This window comes from Eubalaena glacialis, chromosome 12, assembly GCF_028564815.1.
Source record: "Eubalaena glacialis isolate mEubGla1 chromosome 12, mEubGla1.1.hap2.+ XY, whole genome shotgun sequence".
NCBI classification, from domain to species: Eukaryota; Metazoa; Chordata; class Mammalia; order Artiodactyla; family Balaenidae; genus Eubalaena; species Eubalaena glacialis.
In genome coordinates, this window is record NC_083727.1 from 48,474,128 (window position 1) to 48,494,029 (window position 19,902).

The 19,902-nt window shown below is 40.4% G+C and overlaps 1 protein-coding gene across 5 annotated transcripts in view; it reads left to right on the plus strand.

The window, feature by feature from the left end:
* LAMA4 (laminin subunit alpha 4) overlaps positions 1 to 19,902 on the plus strand; it is a 148,695-nt gene that overhangs the window by 79,229 nt on the left and 49,564 nt on the right. For all 5 annotated transcript variants that reach the window (XM_061206771.1, XM_061206770.1, XM_061206769.1 and 2 more), the window contains exons 11-13: positions 355 to 522; positions 2,752 to 2,945; positions 9,325 to 9,441. In XM_061206771.1, the coding sequence (XP_061062754.1) occupies positions 355 to 522; positions 2,752 to 2,945; positions 9,325 to 9,441 (479 nt within the window). The remainder of the gene's footprint in view (positions 1 to 354; positions 523 to 2,751; positions 2,946 to 9,324; positions 9,442 to 19,902) is intronic.

Here is a 19,902-nt window from a genome sequence, read left to right on the forward strand (position 1 = left end):
AGACCCCAGATTTGTGTGTCTTAAATATTAACAGTTTTGAATCAGAATAGAAACCAGATTCAGCTGAAATCAGGGCAGGCTTTGTATTAATTCCATTCCTGTTCTGAAGACACCAAATGAAAAGCAAAGAAGAGTGATTTCCTCGGGTTTAACCTCTCCCTGGAATATATGATGAACTCTGATGCCAACACATTCACAGCATGAACATCAGCATGCTGTCTTTGCTGAGTCTCTCTTTCCATTTTAGGATCAGCCCTTCCCTTTGTCTTCACTGTCCGTGTTTTCAGTGACATCACTGTCAAATGCCCAGTCATCTCTCCCTACTGTCTTCTCTCACCGTGTCCTTCCTTTCAGAGATCAACAACAAGATGCTCTATTATGGGAAAGATCAGGAACTTAGCCCTGAGGAAATCTCTGAGAAACTGGTGTTGGCCCAGAAGATGCTTGAGGAGATCCAACGCCATCAACCGTTCCTCACCCAACGGGAACTTGTGGATGAGGAGGCAGACGAAGCCTATGAATGTAGGTATATTCGACTCCTAGAGCCCAGCACGTGTCTGCTTCCTTTGTGGGTCCAGGAGAGGACACCCAGTCACAGGGCAACATTTGGTCAAAGCAACCAATTCCCAATATTCAGTTATTTAGAGTTTATACGTGGCCTCAGGGAGTCATTCAGGACAACTTGACTATATGACCAGGATTTTTAGATCCAGGCCCAACCTTGAGCTTTTGAGAAACAGCTGAGATTCCACAAGGAATCTACAAAATTTTACTCCTGAGGAGAAGAAATAGGAACTTAGCAGTTGGTGAAAAACAAGGGAAGGAAAGCTAAGGGGAACCAATTACCAGAACTACAAGAAGTCTCATTGAGAAGACAGTAAAGCTACAAGCCCAGCAACATTCATGTTCTGATGTCCATGAATGACTTTTTAATGACTTTGAGCCTTCAGTGGAAATGGAACATTTCCTTTAATGATTAATGTAGGTAACGAACCACAGCAGTATTTGTGAATCTATGACTTGGTCACTGTATCAGTTATAAATTAGTATCTCACAATCCACCCCAAACATATTCATTTAAAACAATAACCATTTATTTGCTTGTGATTTCATAGGTTGGTAATTTGGGCTGGACTCAACCTAGATAGCTCACCTCTGCTCCATGTGACATGGTCGAGCTCACTCACATGTCTGGGGTCTTAATTGGAATGACTGGGCCTCTCCCTCCATGTGGGGTTTTATCCTCAAGGAAGCTAGCTGAGACTTGTTCATATGGCAGAAGCCTTCCAGGAGGGCAAGAATGGAAGGGGCAAGGTCTCTTGAGGCCTGACCTTGGAACTCAGCAATGTCATCTTCATTCTGTTGGTCAAGACCGTCCAGATTCAAGGGTGAGGAAAAAGACTCCGCTCTTGATGGGAAGAGTTACAAAGAATTTGTGTCCATTTTAATCTACACAATCAACAAAAGAAGCCCCAGGTTTGCGTATCATATTTTAGTTGGTACTGTTATCTCACAACATTAAATTCATCAGTAATTCAAAGTTTTAGCAGTTATTGGTCTCACCTCTAAATCTTGTTAGTTAATGCATTAATAAAGAAGCACATATATTATTATATTACCAATTTTTTTAATATACTGGTCTTTTTAATTCTATGTATTTTATTTTATGCATTTTAAAACACATAAGAAGGGATCTGAAGGCTTCACCAGATTGTAAAGGGGCCCATGATACAGAAAGGGTTAGGAACGCCTACGTTAGATCATTTTCCTACAATTGTCACTATCAACTTCTGTTAAAACTTACTGTGAATATTCTAGAAGAGGAACATTGTTGACATAAAGGCCTATTGTGATAGCAAACTTATAAGGTCTTAGAAACAGTAAGAAATAAAGAAGAATCTCAGGCCCATTTCTGAGTCAGGATGAGGCCAGCAGTCAGGAAGGCTGGAGCTCTGATGTCACAGCCAGATGCTTTCACGCTCCTTGCCTATTTTGGGATTTAACAAGACTGTTCTGGGGAAATGGAACCAAGTACATCTCCCACTTAGCTGCCTTCCGCCTAGTGAATGCATTTTCAACCACTTTCTCTACTCAGCCATGAACTTTGTATCTTCTGCTCATGGTGATGAAAGTAAATAGAAAACCTCAATAAGACAGACTGATAGTCCCTGGAGAAAAAATAGAATTAAGGCACATAGTCAGTGTGTGTAACTTTGATCAGAGAATTAAGATATATGCAAAGTTTAAGAATATATCATTGCCATTTAATCTTCTTTCCAAGATAATGATTTAGGTTTGACCTAAAGGAGCTAAGGAAAAACAGCTGCCTGGAGAGAATACAGAAAATGAATGGTTGTGAACATCATTTGCCAGTAACAGACAGAACAACTGGGGTTGTCTCTGATAGTAAGACTGTAGTATATCCAAGTTTCCTTTGTATGGTCAAATTATTAATAATCTCGGTAATAATAAACCTAGTTTAATGACATCATTTCTACTTAAAGCATAATCTTCATGGGAAAACTAATCAACTCCCATTTTAGCTGATGGTGGTCCAGAGGCCCCCAAACCCTACAAAATAGTATTTAAAACTTCAGATATCAAAGATGGGACTGTTTTTGTGAACAACAGCTTCAATCGCTATTGCTAAAGAAGACATAACCTGATGAATTTGCGTCTTTCTAAGTGCGGGATGGGATGGGAGGAGAAGGGAGAAGCCCAGACTGAGTTTCTATGTACCTTTCTTCCCAGTGCTGAGCCAGGCTGAGAGTTGGCAGCGGCAGTACAATGATACTCACTCTCTGTTTCCTGTGGTCCTGGAGCAGCTGGACGACTATAATGCTAAGTTGTCAGACCTCCAGGAGTCACTTGACCTGGCCCTTGACCATATCAGGGATGCCGAAGACATGAACAGAGCCACAGCAGCCAGGCAGCGGGATCACAAGGTACAGTGGACACTCTAACTGTAAATGCATTTCGGGCATACACAACATGAAGTTATCCCAAGAAGGGACAGTTGGTAAACACTTTTTTTAAATATTGGTACATTTAAATCTTTATTTTTAAAATTATCTGTACATTTTTTGCCACAATAATTTGCTAATATAAGTGTGTACACCTAAAATCAAGTTGAAACCGTTGTAGTTGTTGAGCTTGTGCATTGATAAGAATGCAGTTGTTCCTGGTGCTTGTGTCCACCTGTGTTGGATATATTGCTCTTGCAACTGAGTAAACAAGGCATGATTCCTGTGCCTAACTTTTTTTATATTGAGAGCAGTAAAAATCCCAAAGCAACCTGGAACCATGTTCCTGTAAAGATATGTATAATTTTTGGAAGGGCCTGATAAGCAGATCTCACAGCCTGACTGATCAGCAGCTGCAGAGATAGGTAGTCTAATTCAAGCCAAGGTCATACAATTACAAAGAGGTGAGGAAAATTCCCAGGCTTGGCCAGAGCTTGCCAAGACAGTCACCCTACGGGGCCAGGATTTGTGCATGCCCATACCGCCAGACTTAGAACTGGTGATGCTCACACTTCTGCGCCAAGTGATGCACACACTCATCACCAAGAATGGTCATCTTCTGATAGGAAGACACCTGCCTCTTTGGACATATTTGTAAAGGTTAGAGTGAAAAAGCAATGTCAAAAATAGGAAGCAACTGTGAGCAAACTCATTACTTTAGCTCTGTTTATTGTCAGCAAACCCAACTTAAATTAGGTTCTCTGCCCTGATTTTCAGTCATCACTATCTCTTAGTAAGTCATTGTAAAATTTCCTAAATAAAAGTGAATTAATCTCTTGCATTCCTACACACTAACGATGAAAAATCTGAAAGAGAAATTAAGGAAATACTCCCATTTACCATTGCAACAAAAAGAATAAAATACCTAGGAATAAACCTGCCTAGGGAGACAAAAGACCTGTATGCAGAAAACTATAAGACACTGATGAAAGAAATTAAAGATGATACAAACAGATGGAGAGATATACCATGTTCTTGGATTGGAAGAATCAACATTGTGAAAATGACTATACTACCCAAAGCAATCTACAGATTCAATGCAATCCCTATCAAATTACCAATGGCATTTTTCACAGAACTAGAACAAATCATCTTAAAATTTGTATGGAGACACAAAAGACCCCGAATAGCCAAAGCAGTCTTGAGGGAAAAAAACGGAGCTGGAGGAATCAGACTCCCTGACTTCAGACTATACTACAAAGCTACAGTAATCAAGACAATATGGTACTGGCACAAAAACAGAAATATATATCAATGGAACAAGATAGAAAGCCCAGAGATAAACCCACGCACCTATGGTCAACTAATCTATGACAAAGGAGGCAAAGATGCACAATAGAGAAAAGACAGTCTCTTCAATAAGTGGTGCTGGGAAAACTGGACAGCTACATGTAAAAGAATGAAATTAGAACACTCCCGAACACCATACACAAAAATAAACTCAAAATGGATTCGAGACCTAAATGTAAGACCGGACACTATAAAACCCTTAGAGGAAAACATAGGAAGAACGCCCTTTGACATAAATCACAGCAAGATCTTTTTTGATCCACCTCCTAGAGTAATGGAAATAAAAACAAAAATAAACAAATGGGACCTAATGAAACTTCAAAGCTTTTGCACAGCAGAGGAAACCATAAACAAGACGAAAAGACAACCCTCAGAATGGGAGAAAATATTTGCAAACAAATCAACGGACAAAGGATTAATCTCCAAAATATATAAACAGCTCATGCAGCTCAATATTAAAGAAACAAACAGCCCAATCCAAAAATGGGCAGAAGACCTAAATAGACATTTCTCCAAAGAAGACATACAGATGGCCAAGAAGCACATGAAAAGCTGCTCAACATCACTAATTATTAGAGAAATGCAAATCAAAACTACAATGAGGTATCACCTCACACCAGTTAGAATGGGCATCATCAGAAAATCTACAAACAACAAATGCTGGAGAGGGTGTGGAGAAAAGGGAACCCTCTTGCACTGTTGGTGGGAATGTAAACTGATACAGCCACTATGGAGAACAGTATGGAGGTTCCTTAAAAAACTAAAAATAGAATTACCATATGACCCAGCAATCCCACTACTGGGCATATACCCAGAGAAAACCACAGTTCAAAAAGACACATGCACCCCAGTGTTCATTGCAGCACTGTTTACAATAGCCAGGTCATGGAAGCAACCTAAATGCCCATCGACAGACGAATGGATAAAGAAGATGTGGTACATATATACAGTGGAATATTACTCAGCCATAAAAAGGAATGAAATTGGGTCATTTGTTGAGACGTGGATGGATCTAGAGACTATCATACAGAGTGAAGTAAGTCAGAAAGAGAAAAACATCGTATATTAACGCATATATATGGAACCTAGAAAAATGGTATGGATGAACCGGTTTGCAGGGCAGAAATTGAGACACAGACGTAGAGAACAAACGTATGGACACCAAGGGGGGAAAGCCGCAGGGGGGTGGGGGTGGGGGTGTGTTGAGTTGGGTGATTGGGATTGACATGTATACACTGATGTGTATAAAATTGATGACTAATAAGAACCTGCTGTATAAAAAAATAAATAAAATTTTAAAATTTAAAAAAAAGAAAAAAGAAATGAGATTCTGTCTGTTTAGGGATTCTCATAAACTCCAAAGCTCCACCTTCCCAAGACTGTTTCTATCTCTTTTTAAGTGTCAGGAAACTTTGTTTTATTTTTTGCATACGTGAAATGGATACTGAAGCATGCTAAATAGTGCTAATTATTGTCGTTTTCACTAATTATTAGTTTCTAAACTTTCTTTTGTTCAAATTGCCCATCTTTCTGTGGGAATATCTTTGTTTCAAAGCTAATTTTATTCATTTCTGTCTAATGCTATATCTGGTAAATGACAGAAACCCTTTAACTTGAAGCATATCATTTTCCAACTACTGCCAATGAACTTATCAGGCAGTGCTGTTCACACATGGCTTTGAAGTTTGGTTGTTACTTCAGGGTGTTAGCTGTGTTCCATTAAGGCAACTCAGATAGAAGCGCTTCTGGAAGGGGTCATATCTCAAACTCTATAACAGGAAAACTGCTCTGAGACAGCTAGATAATACCAATCTTTTTGACCTCCCTTCCGTACATACTTTAAAATATTGCTTTTGTGTAGAGCTGTATTAACTACCTCTCCTTGTGAAGACAAGAACAATTAACCCCAGATAGTCACACTGTATTAAGCTTGATGGATTTTGAGGGGAAATTGATTTTTTTTAATGTTCTTGCTTTAAGAGGATGTTCAAATGAGATACTTTTCTGTCCCTAGACCTATGTCTTTCCCTGTAGCAAGGTATTTGGAGAAGATGGGTTTCATTCTTCTTTTCCACTAAATCAGAAAAGAGTCCAGGGAGTGAGAAAAGACATTAAGATGAACTTAGAAAGTTTTAAAGTATGTCATTCAAGTATAGGCTTTTATAATTATTTCTGTGATATCCTAGATTATACCATAACAAAAATTTCAACTCTAATTTAAATTACCATTTCTAAAGTAACCAGCTCATTTTTTACTCAGATTATAAAATGGGTCTTTTACTTTTTCCATGTTAAAGTTTCATTCTGTGTTGCTTTCAATCTCTGAAGCTCTACAATATTTCATCAAAATCATAAGATCCCTGACTCTAGAACCCCAAAGTGAAAGTATAAGTTAAAGCATTCATCAAAAAAATATATCCACACTTGGAACAACCCAACTGAAAAATGGGCAGAAGACCTTAATAGACATTTCTCCAAAGAAGACAAACAGATGGCAAGTAGGCACATGAAAAAATGCTCAACATTACTAATTATTAGAGAAATGCAAATCAAAACTACAATGAGATACCACCTCACACCGGTCAGAATGGCCATCATTAAAAAGTCTACAAATAAAAGGGACTTCCCGGGGCTTTCCTGGTGGCACAGTGGTTGGGAATCTGCCTGCTAATGCAGGGGACATGGGTTCGAGTCCTGGTCTGGGAGGATCCCACATGCCGCGGAGCAACTAAGCCCGTGAGCCACAACTACTGAGCCTGCGCGTCTGGAGCCTGTGCTCCGCAAAAAGAGAGGCCACGACAGTGAGAGGCCCGCGTACTGCGATGAAGAGTGGTCCCCACGCGCAGCAACTGGAGAAAGCCCTCACACAGAAACGAAGACCCAACACAGCCATAAATAAATAAATAAATAAATAAATTTATTAAAAAAAAAAAAAAAGGGCTTCCCTGGTGGCGCAGTGGTTGAGAATCCGCCTGCCAATGCAGGGGTCATGGGTTCTGAGCCCTGGTCTGGGAAGATCCCACATGCTGCGGAGCAACTGGGCCCGTGAGCCACAATTACTGAGCCTGCGCGTCTGGAGCCTGTGCTCCGCAACAAGAGAGGCCACGATAGTGAGAGGCCCGCGCACCGCGATGAAGAGTAGCCCCCGCTCACCGCAACTGGAGAGGGCCCTCGCACAGAGGCGAAGGCCCAACACAGCTAAAAATAAATAAATTAATTAATATATTAAAAAAAAAAAAAACAAGGGACTTCCCTGGTGATGCAGTGGTTAAGAATCCGCCTGCCAATGCAGGGGACACAGGTTCGATCCCTGGTCCAGGAAGATCCCACATGCCGCAGAGCAACTAAGCCCGTGTGCCACAACTACTGAGCCTGTGCTCTAGAGCCCAAGCGCCACAACAAGCCTGCACGCCCTAGAGCAACTACAGAGCCCACGTGCCTAGAGCCCGGGTTCCGCAACAAGGGAAACCACAGCAATGAGAAGCCCGCGCACCACAACGAAGAGTATCCCTGCTCGCTGCAACTAGAGAAACTCTGCGTGCAGCAACAAAGACCCAATGCAGCCAAAAATAAATTAATAAAAAGAAAAAAATTAAAAAGAGAAAAAGTCTACAAATAACAAATGCTGGAGAGGGTGTGCAGAAAAGGGAACCCTCCTACACTGTTGGTGGGAAAGTAAGTTGTTACAGCCACTATGGAAAACAGTATGGAGGTTCCTCAGAAAACTAAAAATAGAATTACTGTATGATCCAGCAATCCCACTTCTGGGAATATACCCAGACAAAACTATAATTCAAAAAGGTACATGCACCCCTATGTTCATAGCAGCACTATTCACAATAGCCAAAACATAGAAACAACTTAAATGTCCATTGACAGATGAATGGATGAAGAAGATGTGATACATATATACAATGGAATACTACTCAGCCATGAAAAAGAATGGAATAATGCTATTTGCAGCAACATGTGGATGGACCTAGAGATTATCATACTAAGTGAAGTAAGTCAGAAAGAGAAAGACAAATACCACATGATATCACTTATATGTGGAATCTAAAATATGGCACAAATGAACCTATCTACAAAAGAGAAACAGACACAGACATGGAGAACAGACTTGTGGTTGCCAAGGGGGAGTGGGGGAGGGAGAAGGATGGACTGGGAGTTTGGGGTTGGTAGATGCAAACTATTACATTTAGAATGGATAAACAACAAGGTCCTAATGTATAGCACAGGGAACTATATTCAATATCCTGTGATAAACCATAATGGAAAAGAATATTAAAAAAAAGAGTGTATACATGTGTATAACTGAGTCACTTTTCTGTACAGCAGAGATTGGTACAACATTGTAAATCAACTATACTTCAATTAAAAAAACTGAAAAAAAAAGAAGAAAAAAAATATAACCACACTTGGGCAATTTCCCTCCTCAGAACATCTGAGCATCTAACATAAAGAGCTCAGAGTAGGAGGAAGCGAGATCACAGTTTTATGCTTTGATAATAGGGCCATTTTAAATTTTTAAAAGGACATTAAGATTCTTTTGTATATACTTTATTGCTGTCCAAATGAGCTATTTGTGCCTGGCCCAAAGTTAGCACATGATAAATGCTTTTTGGAATTAATTCAGTTTTCAATTACTGCAAATACAGAGCCTGTTCAATCCTGTATCCCTAGCCCCATTTCACATTTATGCAGAAAGAGGCAAGGGCCCTCTCTGGAGTGTGAACTCTCTTTGATGTGGTGGCACTGTAAGTAATAATCATAACTAAGTTCTTTGAAGCTCCTGAGGTGCTTACTTTCATTATCTCCATTTTATAAATGAGAAAGCTGAGCCTGGGCCGGGTCGAATTACCCAGAGTGACACAGCAATTCATTGGTGGGTCTGGGATAGGAACCTGGATCTGTCGGAGTGCAGTGGCAGCAAGCTGACAGCACTCTCCCTGATGCCTTCTTTATCTAAAGCGACCTTTTCTTCCTCTCTCCCTTGCTCTTCCTCGTGCAGAAACAGCATGACACAGTGAGGGAACAGATGGCAGGGGTGAACGCGTCTCTGAGGATGTCTTCCGACTCACTAACTATGCCTCGGCTGACCCTTTCAGAACTTGATGACATAATAAAGGTAAGGACACACATGACTTGTTCAGGTTAGTATTTATAGCAGGTTAGAACAGGAGCTCAGTGTCACAGAAGAATAATCAACTCCAATTCAGTCTATCAAGTTAGCTGGCATTGTAAAAATAAGATCAGGTGACTGAATTTTTCAGTTCCTTTCATTGTACAGTTGCCACTAGCCACACATGGCTACTTAAATTTAAATTTAAATTACTTAAAATGAAATAAAATTAAAATTTAATTTCTCAGTCACATTAGCCACATTTCATTTGCTCAATAGCACCACATGTGCTAGTGGCTGCCATTTCGGTCAGCACAGATAATCACAGAAAGTTCTGTAGAAAATGTAAATCTAGATACATCCTACTCAATCTTTACTCGTAAGTTGTATGTTTAATAAAGCTGACATTCAAAATCAATAAAAGTCACATTTTTTAAAGTAGAAATTTTCTGATAAATGCAGTGAACCAAACCATCACGAAAGTACTCTTCTTTTTAATTTAATTTAATTTTTTTTTATACAGCAGGTTCTTATTAGTCATCAATTTTATACACATCAGTGTATACATATCAATCCCAATCGCCCACTTCAGCACACCACCATCCCCACCCCCCCTCGGCTTTACCCCCTTGGTGTCCATACGTTTGTTCTCTGCATCTGTGTCTCAACTTTTGCCCTGCAAACCAGCTCATCTGTACCATTTTTCTAGGTTCCACATACATGCGTTAATATACGATATTTCTTTTTCTCTTTCTGACTTACTTCACTCTGTATGACAGTCTCTAGATCCATCCACGTCTCAACAAATGACTCAGTTTCGTTCCTTTTTATGGCTGAGTAATATTCCACTGTATATATGTACCACATCTTCTTTATCCATTCGTCTGTCGATGGGCATTTAGGTTGCTTCCATGACCTGGCTATTGTAAACAGTGCTGCAATGAACACTGGGGTGCATGTGTCTTTTTGAACTGTGGTTTTCTCTGGGTATATGCCCAGTAGTGGGATTGCTGGGTCATATGGTAATTCTATTTTTAGTTTTTTAAGGAACCTCCATACTGTTCTCCATAGTGGCTGTATCAGTTTACATTCCCACCAACAGTGCAAGAGGGTTCCCTTTTCTCCACACCCTCTCCAGCATTTGTTGTTTGTAGATTTTCTGATGATGCCCATTCTAACTGGTGTGAGGTGATACCTCATTGTAGTTTTGATTTGCATTTCTCTAATAATTAGTGATGTTGAGCAGCTTTTCATGTGCTTCTTGGCCATCTGTATGTCTTCTTTGGAGAAATGTCTATTTAGGTCTTCTGCCCATTTTTGGATTGGGCTGTTTGTTTCTTTAATATTGAGCTGCATGAGCTGTTTATATATTTTGGAGATTAATCCTTTGTCCGTTGATTTGTTTGCAAATATTTTCTCCCATTCTGAGGGTTGTCTTTTCGTCTTGTTTATGGTTTCCTCTGCTGTGCAAAAGCTTTGAAGTTTCATTAGGTCCCATTTGTTTATTTTTGTTTTTATTTCCATTACTCTAGGAGGTGGATCAAAAAAGATCTTGCTGTGATTTATGTCAAAGGGCGTTCTTCCTATGTTTTCCTCTAAGGGTTTTATAGTGTCCGGTCTTACATTTAGGTCTCGAATCCATTTTGAGTTTATTTTTGTGTATGGTGTTCGGGAGTGTTCTAATTTCATTCTTTTACATGTAGCTGTCCAGTTTTCCCAGCACCACTTATTGAAGAGACTGTCTTTTCTCCATTGTGCATCTTTGCCTCCTTTGTCATAGATTAGTTGACCATAGGTGCGTGGGTTTACCTCTGGGCTTTCTATCTTGTTCCATTGATATATATTTCTGTTTTTGTGCCAGTACCATATTGTCTTGATTACTGTAGCTTTGTAGTATAGTCTGAAGTCAGGGAGTCTGATTCCTCCAGCTCCGTTTTTTTCCCTCAAGACTGCTTTGGCTATTCGGGGTCTTTTGTGTCTCCATACAAATTTTAAGATGATTTGTTCTAGTTCTGTGAAAAATGCCATTGGTAGCTTGATAGGGATTGCATTGAATCTGTAGATTGCTTTGGGTAGTATAGTCATTTTCACAATGTTGATTCTTCCAATCCAAGAACATGGTATATCTCTCCATCTGTTTGTATCATCTTTAATTTCTTTCATCAGTGTCTTATAGTTTTCTGCATACAGGTCTTTTGTCTCCCTAGGTAGGTTCATTCCTAGGTAGTTTATACTTTTTGTTGCAATGGTAAATGGGACTGTTTCCTTAATTTCTCTTTCAGAGTTTTCATCATTAGTGTATAGGAATGCAAGAGATTTCTGTGCATTAATTCTGTATCCTGCAACTTTACTAAATTCATTGATTAGCTCTAGTAGTTTTCTGGTGGCATTTGTAGGATTCTTTATGTATAGTATCATGTCATCTGCAAACAGTGACAGTTTTACTTCTTCTTTTCCAATTTGTATTCCTTTTATTTCTTTTTCTTCTCTGATTGCCGTGGCTAGGACTTCCAAAGCTATGTTGAATAATAGTGGTGAGAGTGGACATCCTTGTCCTGTTCCTGATCTTAGAGGAAATGCTTTCAGTTTTTCACCATTGAGAATGATGTTTGCTGTGGGCTTGTCATATACGGCCTTTATTACGTTGAGGTAGGTTCCCTCTATGCCCACTTTCTGGAGAGTTTTTATCATAAATGGGTGTTGAATTTTGTCAAAAGCTTTCTCTGCATCTATTGAGATGATCATATGGTTTTTATTCTTCAATATGTTAATATGGTGTATCACATTGATTGATTTGCGTATATTGAAGAATCCTTGCATCCCTGGGATAAATCCCACTTGATCACGGTGTGTGATCCTTTTCATGTGTTGTTGGATTCTGTTTGCTAGTATTTTGTTGAGGATTTTTGCATCTATATTCATCAGTGATATTGGTCTGTAATTTTCTTTTTTTGTAGTAGCTTTGTCTGGTTTTGGTATCAGGGTGATGGTGGCCTCATAGAATGAGTTTGGGAGTGTTCCTTCCTCTGCAAATTTTTGGAAGAGTTTGAGAAGGATGGGTGTTAGTTCTTCTCTAAATGTTTGATACAGTTTGCCTGTGAAGCCATCTGGTCCTGGACTTTTGTTTGTTGGAAGATTTTTAATCACAGTTTCAATTTCATTACTTGTGATTGGTCTGTTCATATTTTCTCTTTCTTCCTGGTTCAGTCTTGGAAGGTTATGCGTTTCTAAGAATTTGTCCATTTCTTCCAGGTTGTCCATTTTATTGACCTAGAGTTGCTTGTAGTAGTGTCTTAGGATGCTTTGTATTTCTGCAGTGTCTGTTGTAACTTCTCCTTTTTCATTTCTAATTTTACTGATTTGAGTCCTCTCCCTTTTTTTCTTGATGAGTCTGGCTAATGGTTTATCAATTTTGTTTATCTTCTCAAAGAACCAGCTTTTAGTTTTATTGATCTTTGCTATTGTTTTCTTTGTTTCTATTTCATTTATTTCTGCTCTGATCTTTATGATATCTTTCCTTCTGCTAACTTAGGGTTTTGTTTGTTCTTCTTTCTCTAGTTCCTTTAGATGTAAGGTTAGACTGTTTATTTGAGATTTTTCTTTTTTCTTGAGGTAGGCTTGTATAACTATAAACTTCCCTCTTAGAATTGCTTTTGCTGCATCCCATAGGTTTTGGATCGTCGTGTTTTCATTGTCATTGTCTCTAGGTGTTTTTTGATTTCCTCTTTGATTTCTTCAGTGATCTCTTGGTTATTTAGTAACATAGTGTTTAGCCTCCATGTGTTTGTGTTTTACATTTTTTCCCCTGTAATTCATTTCTAATCTCATAGCGTTGTGGTCAGAAAAGACGCTTGATATGATTTCAATTTTCTTAAATTTACTGAGGCTTGATTTGTGACCCAAGATGTGATCTATCCTGGAGAATGTTCCATGTGCACTTGAGAAGAAAGTGTAATCTGCTGTTTTTGGATGGAATGTCCTATAAATATCAATTAAATCTATCTGGTCTATTGTGTCATTTAAAGCTTCTGTTTCCTTATCTATTTTCATTTTGGATGATCTGTCCATTGGTGTAAGTGAGGTGTTAAAGTCCCCCACTATTATTGTGTTACTGTCGATTTCCTCTTTTATGGCTGTTAGCAGTTGCCTTATGTATTGAGGTGCTCCTATGTTGGGTGCATAAAAATTTATAATTGTTATATCTTCTTCTTGGATTGATCTCTTGATCATTATGTAGTGTCCTTCCTTGTCTCTTGTAACATTCTTTATTTTAAAGTCTGTTTTTTCTGATATGAGTATTGCTACTCCAGCCTTCTTTTGATTTCCGTTTGCATGGAATATCTTTTTCCATCCCCTCACTTTCAGTCTGTATGTGTCCCTAGGTCTGAAGTGGGTCTCTTGTAGACAGCATATATATGGGTCTTGTTTTTGTATCCATTCAGCAAGCCTGTGTCTTTTGGTTGGAGCATTTAATCCATTCATGTTTCAGGTAATTATCGATATGTATGTTCCTATGACCATTTTCTTAATTGTTTTGGGTTTGTTTTTGTAGGTCCTTTTCTTCTCTTGTGTTTCCCACTTAGAGAAGTTCCTTTAGCATTTGTTGTAGAGCTGGTTTGATGGTGCTGAATTCCCTTAGCTTTCGCTTGTCTGTAAAGCTTTTGATTTCTCCATCAAATCTGAATGAGATCCTTGCTGGGTAGAGTAATCTTGGTTGTAGGTTCTTCCCTTTCATCACTTTAAGTATATCATGCCACTCCCTTCTGGCTTGTAGAGTTTCTGCTGAGAAATCAGCTGTTAACCTTATGGGAGTTCCCTTGTATGTTATTTGTCGTTTTTCCCTTGCTGCTTTCAGTAATTTTTCTTTCTCTTTAATTTTTGCCAGTTTGATTACTATGTGTCTCAGCGTGTTTCTTCTTGGATTTATCCTGTATGGGACTCTCTGCGCTTCCTGGACTTGGGTAGCTGTTTCCTTTCCCATGTTAGGGAAGTTTTCGACTATAACCTCTTCAAATATTTTCTTGGGTCCTTTCTCTCTCTCTTCTCCTTCTGGGACCCCTATAATGCGAATGTTGTTGTGTTTAATGTTGTCCCAGAGGTCTCTTAGGCTGTCTTCATTTCTTTTCATTCTTTTTTCTTTATTCTGTTCCACAGCAGTGAATTCCTCCATTCTGTCTTCCACGTCACTTATCCGTTCTTCTGCCTCAGTTATTCTGCTATTGATTCCTTCTAGTGTAGTTTTCATTTCAGTTGTTGTATTGTTCATCTCTGTTTGTTTGTTCTTTAGTTCTTATAGATCTTTGTTAAACATTTCTTGCATCTTCTCAGTCTTTGCCTCCACTGTTTTTCCGAGGTCCTGGATCATCTTCACTATCATTATTCTGAATTCTTTTTCTGAGGTTGCCTATCTCCACTTCATTTAGTTGTTTTTCTGGGATTTTATCTTGTTCCTTCATCTGGTACATAGCCCTCTGCCTTTTCATCTTGTCTATCTTTCTGTGAATGTGGTTTTTGTTACACAGGCTGCAAGATTGTAGTTCTTCTTGCTTCTGCTGTCTGCCCTCTGGTGGATGAGGCTATCTAAGAGGCTTGTGTAAGTTTCCTGATGGGAGAGACTGGTGGTGGGTAGAGCTGACTGTTGCTCTGGTGGGCAGAGCTCAGTAAAACTTTAATCTGCTTGACTGTTGATGGGTGGGGCTGGGTTCCCTCCCTGTTGGTTGGTTGGTCTGACACAACCCAACACTGGAGCCTACCTGGGCTCTTTGATTGGGTTAATGACAGACTCTGGGAGGGCTCACGCCAAGGAGTACTTCCCAGAACCTCTGCTGCCAGTGTCCTTGTCCCCACGGTGAGCCACAGCCACCCCCCGCCTCTGCAGGAGACCCTCCAACACTAGCAGGTAGGTCTGGTTCAGTCTCCCCTGGGTCACTGCTCCTTCCCCTGGGTCCCAATGTGCACACTACTTTGTGTGTGCCCTCCAAGAGTGGAGTCTCTGTTTCCCCCAGTCCTGTCGAAGTCCTGCAATCAAATCCCACTAGACTTCAAAGTCTGATTCTCTAGGAATTCCTCCTCCCGTTGCCAGACCCCCAGGTTGGGAAGCCTGACGTGGGGCTCAGAACCTTCACTCCAGTGGGTGGACTTCTGTGGTATAAGTGTTCTCCAGTCTGTGAGTCACCCACCCAGCAGTTATGGGATTTGATTTTACTGTGACTGTGCCCCTCCTACCATCTCATTGTGGCTTCTCGTTTGTCTTTGGATATGGGGTATTTTTTTTGGTGAGTTCCAGTGTCTTCCTGTCGATGATTGTCCAGCAGGTAGTTGTGATTCTGGTGTTCTCACAAGAGGGAGTGAGAGCACATCCTTCTACTCCGCCATCTTGGTTCCTCTCCCACAAAAGTACTCCTAGCTCATTTTTATTACCTTCAAAAAGATATTATTTTAAAGTCATCTGATCACCATCTCATGCTTTGACTATTTTAGCTTCCTCTCCATCCCTGTCTTCCTCTCCATCCCTACTCCCACCACTATCCTTGGTGACATCAAAATCCAGATGGATGAGTCCACCAGCTCTCAGACCTCCGGTTCCTTGAACTTCTCCTGTCCAACAAGCTTTTCCTCCCATCCACCTCTGTAATCCCTAGTATGACCAGACCCAGGTCTTGTCATCACTAAGAGTACCTCTCCCAAATCCCAGTATCAAGCACCTCCATCCCAGTATCAAGCACCTCCCTCCCTGAGCACCACCTCTTATCTCACTTACTCTAGAAGGCACACTCCACCAATTCTCTAGCCACGCCAAAACCTCCTCCATTTCATTTGCCCTTCCTTCCTTAAGGAGCTAAAATTATCAGTATAATCATTCTTTGCAAACACCCTTTACTTCCATACCTACCTCTTCCCCTATTGTACTCACCTGAGAATTCTAATCCCTTAACCCTGTAAACCCAAATACCCTCAGCATCATGGCCACACCAGAGAAGCCAGTATGACTGGTGGGAAACCCACCTCCCCTTCTATCAGTCTGGCTGCTGAATTTGCTTCATGCTTCGCTGAAAATTAGGAACAAAGAGAGGATAATTCCCCTCATCTTCCCTCCCCAAAGCTACAAGTCTACCTGCATGTGTATCTACACTTCTACCTTCCTTCCTATTATAGTTAGTGAAACGTCCCTTCTCCTGTCAAAGTTTAATCCCTCCACCTATGCTCTGAATCCCATCCTTCCTCTGCTCAAAAACATGGTTGCTGGGTTTCACTCCCAAACTGTGCCCTCTCTCTTCTGTTTTGCCCAATTCTTCCTCTTTACTGAATCATTACTGCCAACATAGAAACATACTCTAGTGTCTCCTATCTTTTAAAAATTAAAAAGAAGAAAAGCCCTGCTCACATCCCCTCTAATCTCTGCCCCATTACTCTGCTTCACAGCAAAACATCTCAAGAGTCATTTACAGTTGCTGTTTCCACCTTCCAGCCACCCACTGTCTACTGTACTCAACCCACTCCAAATGGGATTCCATGTCCCTTCACTGAGACTATTTTTGTCCAGGTCATTAGCGACCTCAACATAGCCAAAACCATGGTTGTTTCTCTCTCCTCAGCTTTGTTAGCCCTGCCACTAATTACCCTTCCCTCTATTTTTAAACACTTGGAGCTCCTGTCCTGGGTTCTCCAGTACCCCACTCATCTGATTCTTCTCCTTCCTCCATGGCCATTTCTTCTCAGCCAACTTTGCTAGCTTCGCCTCTGCATGTCCACTATGTGGTAAATATTTTAGGCTCTGCAGGCCACATAAAACTGTTCTCCCTTATTCTTCTTTATTTGGTTTGGTTTTATGTTTTTTAGAACTCTTTAAAAATGTAAAAAATATTCCTAGTGGGGAGCTATATAAAAATAGGCCTCAGGCCACACTTGGCCCTGGGCCATGTTGGTCCCTGCTCTGGATAATGAATGGTTCAGTGCTCAGTCCTGGGCCCTTTTTTCTACTTATACTCTCTCCCTAGTTGATCGCAATGAATCCCATGACTTTAAAGAACAATTAGATGCATGATTCCACAATGTGTACCTCTAGCTCTGAGACCTCCACTGAGTTCCAAGCTTCTATATCCAAATGCTTACTTGACATTTTCAAGTAAGAACTCAGTGTGGTATGTAGCTAAATCACAATTTCATCTACCACTTAGATGTGTGATAGGCATATCAAACTTAACATATTCTGAATAACACCCTCTTCCCTAGTTTCACCGAGCTCAGTAACTGGCACAATCCAATTGCTCAAATCAAAATTCTGGAGTCCTTCTTGATTTCTCCTTTCCCCTCACTCCCATTTCAACAAGACCTGTTGGCCCTACCTCCAAACCGAATCCTGATTTCTGACCACTACCCTCTTCTCTGCTGCTACTCTTGAGTATGAGTCCAAGTCTCCTCATCTCCAGCATGGACTTCTGAAAGAGCCTCCTACTGATTCATTTGCCTCCACACCTGCCCCTCAGGATCCATTCTCTATGCAGCAGCAGAACAATCCTTTAAAAACATAATCAGATAACATTATTTATCCCACACAAAACCTCCAGTGATACTTAAAGTAAGAAACAAACTCATGCTACATGGCCCGTGAGGCCCTAAGTGACCTTACTCTGGCCCACCTCTCTGACCTCATACCCACTCTCTCCCTCCTCACTACACTTCAGCCCACTCCTGTTCATACAGTCCAACTCCTCCCTGTTTTTCAAACACACCATACTTTTTCTTGCCTCAGGACTTTTGCACCTGCTATCCCCAGATCTTCAAATGTCTAGTGTCCTTGTGAACATTCAGTCCAAGTCATTCTCTTGCCCTCGATCACTCTCTAACCCATCGTACCTGTTATCTTTTATTCAAAATATTTTTTATTCTCTGAAATTAGCTTGTTCACTTATTTAACCACTTGTTTTATTTATTACTGTATATTCCCGCTAGATTGTAAATTCCTTGAGAGTAGAGACTGTGTTCATAGCTATGTGTTCTATCTCCTGAAAGAGTACCTGGCACATAGTGGGTACACAATGAATATTTGTTGAGCAAATTAATGAGTAAACGTAGAATATCCATGGTATTTTTTCTGCTTATACAACTGAAAACTTTTTTTTCAAAGTATTGTTCCCCAGATGACCAACCAAATGGACTACAGCCTTAATACTATCTCCATAGACATAAACCCTATGAGCTAGGAACTATGCTACATTCTGGGAGTATAAAAATAAATTAAACATAGTCCCTGCCTTCTAAGATTATATAATCTGGTGGGTGGATAATAATGTAAAATCATTACAGTCGTGTGGCACGTGAATAATTGAAATATGTGGCAACACAGCTCACCCTAGAGAGGTTAGAGATGGCTTCATAAAGGAAGTGATATCTGAGCTGAATTTGGAAGGATGAGTAGAACTTTTCCAGGTGATCAGACAGAAAACAAAGAGAAGTTATTCCAGACAGAGAAAATATGTGAAAAGGCACAGGTGCCAGAAAAAATTACGGAGCATGAAAACAACAATCAGTCAAGTTTGGACCATGGGATGTGGTTGGGTGGGAAGTGGTGAGAAATGATGAAATTGGTAAGAGGAGGAGTCAGTTGCTGAAGCCTCGCTTAGGAATTGGATTTGTTCATGCAAAGCAAGTGGCTGATTTTCAGAAGGGAAATAATATGATCAGATTTGCTTAATAGAAAGTTCACCATTCCTGCAAGGTGGTGGAGAATGGATCAGAAGACTAAAAGGCTGGGTTCAGAGAAAGGAGTTAGATTGCTCAGACAGGAAAGGACTGAGTCTAGCCCCTAGGAACACCAGCTTTGAAAGTCTTCTGCCTGGCCAGAGAAATAGGAGACCGGGAGAGAGCAGCATCACAGAAACTGGGGTAAACAAGGGTTTTAAGGCAGAGACTGTGACCAACACTGTCACAAACCAGAGCCAGACCCGGTAAATACAAGAAAGTGTCTAATGGACCTGGCAGTATGGGGTCTGACATTGGGAACTTTGGGGCAAGAACCATTTCTGTGGTGAGCACTTCATTAACACAAGAGAAGAAGCTGCAGCGGAAGCTAGAGTCAAGTAATTGTTTGTTTTTTAGTAGGAACTTAAGCATATTTATATCTGAGAAGAGCCAATAGCTAGGGAGCAAGAAAACAGAAAACAGGGGCACTGAGAAAATAGGGGAGCATGCCTTGTACAGAAAAGGAACACTTTTCATCCTAAAATATGAGGAAGATGTAGCTACAAGTAAGTGTATAGGGTTGGCTGGGGAGGGAGCTGGGGGGTGGTAGCAAAGAGTTGGGGAAACTCCTGGTTGTCGGTGTTGGAGGCTCTTAGGGGCTATCAAAAAATGGTACCCCTTTCAGCACCCGAGTTCTAAACAAGTTGAAAAATAAACAGTAAATATTACGACCAAGACTATCACCTTTATTTCAGCTAAATTGAGGGTGTGGCTTCTTAAGAGATC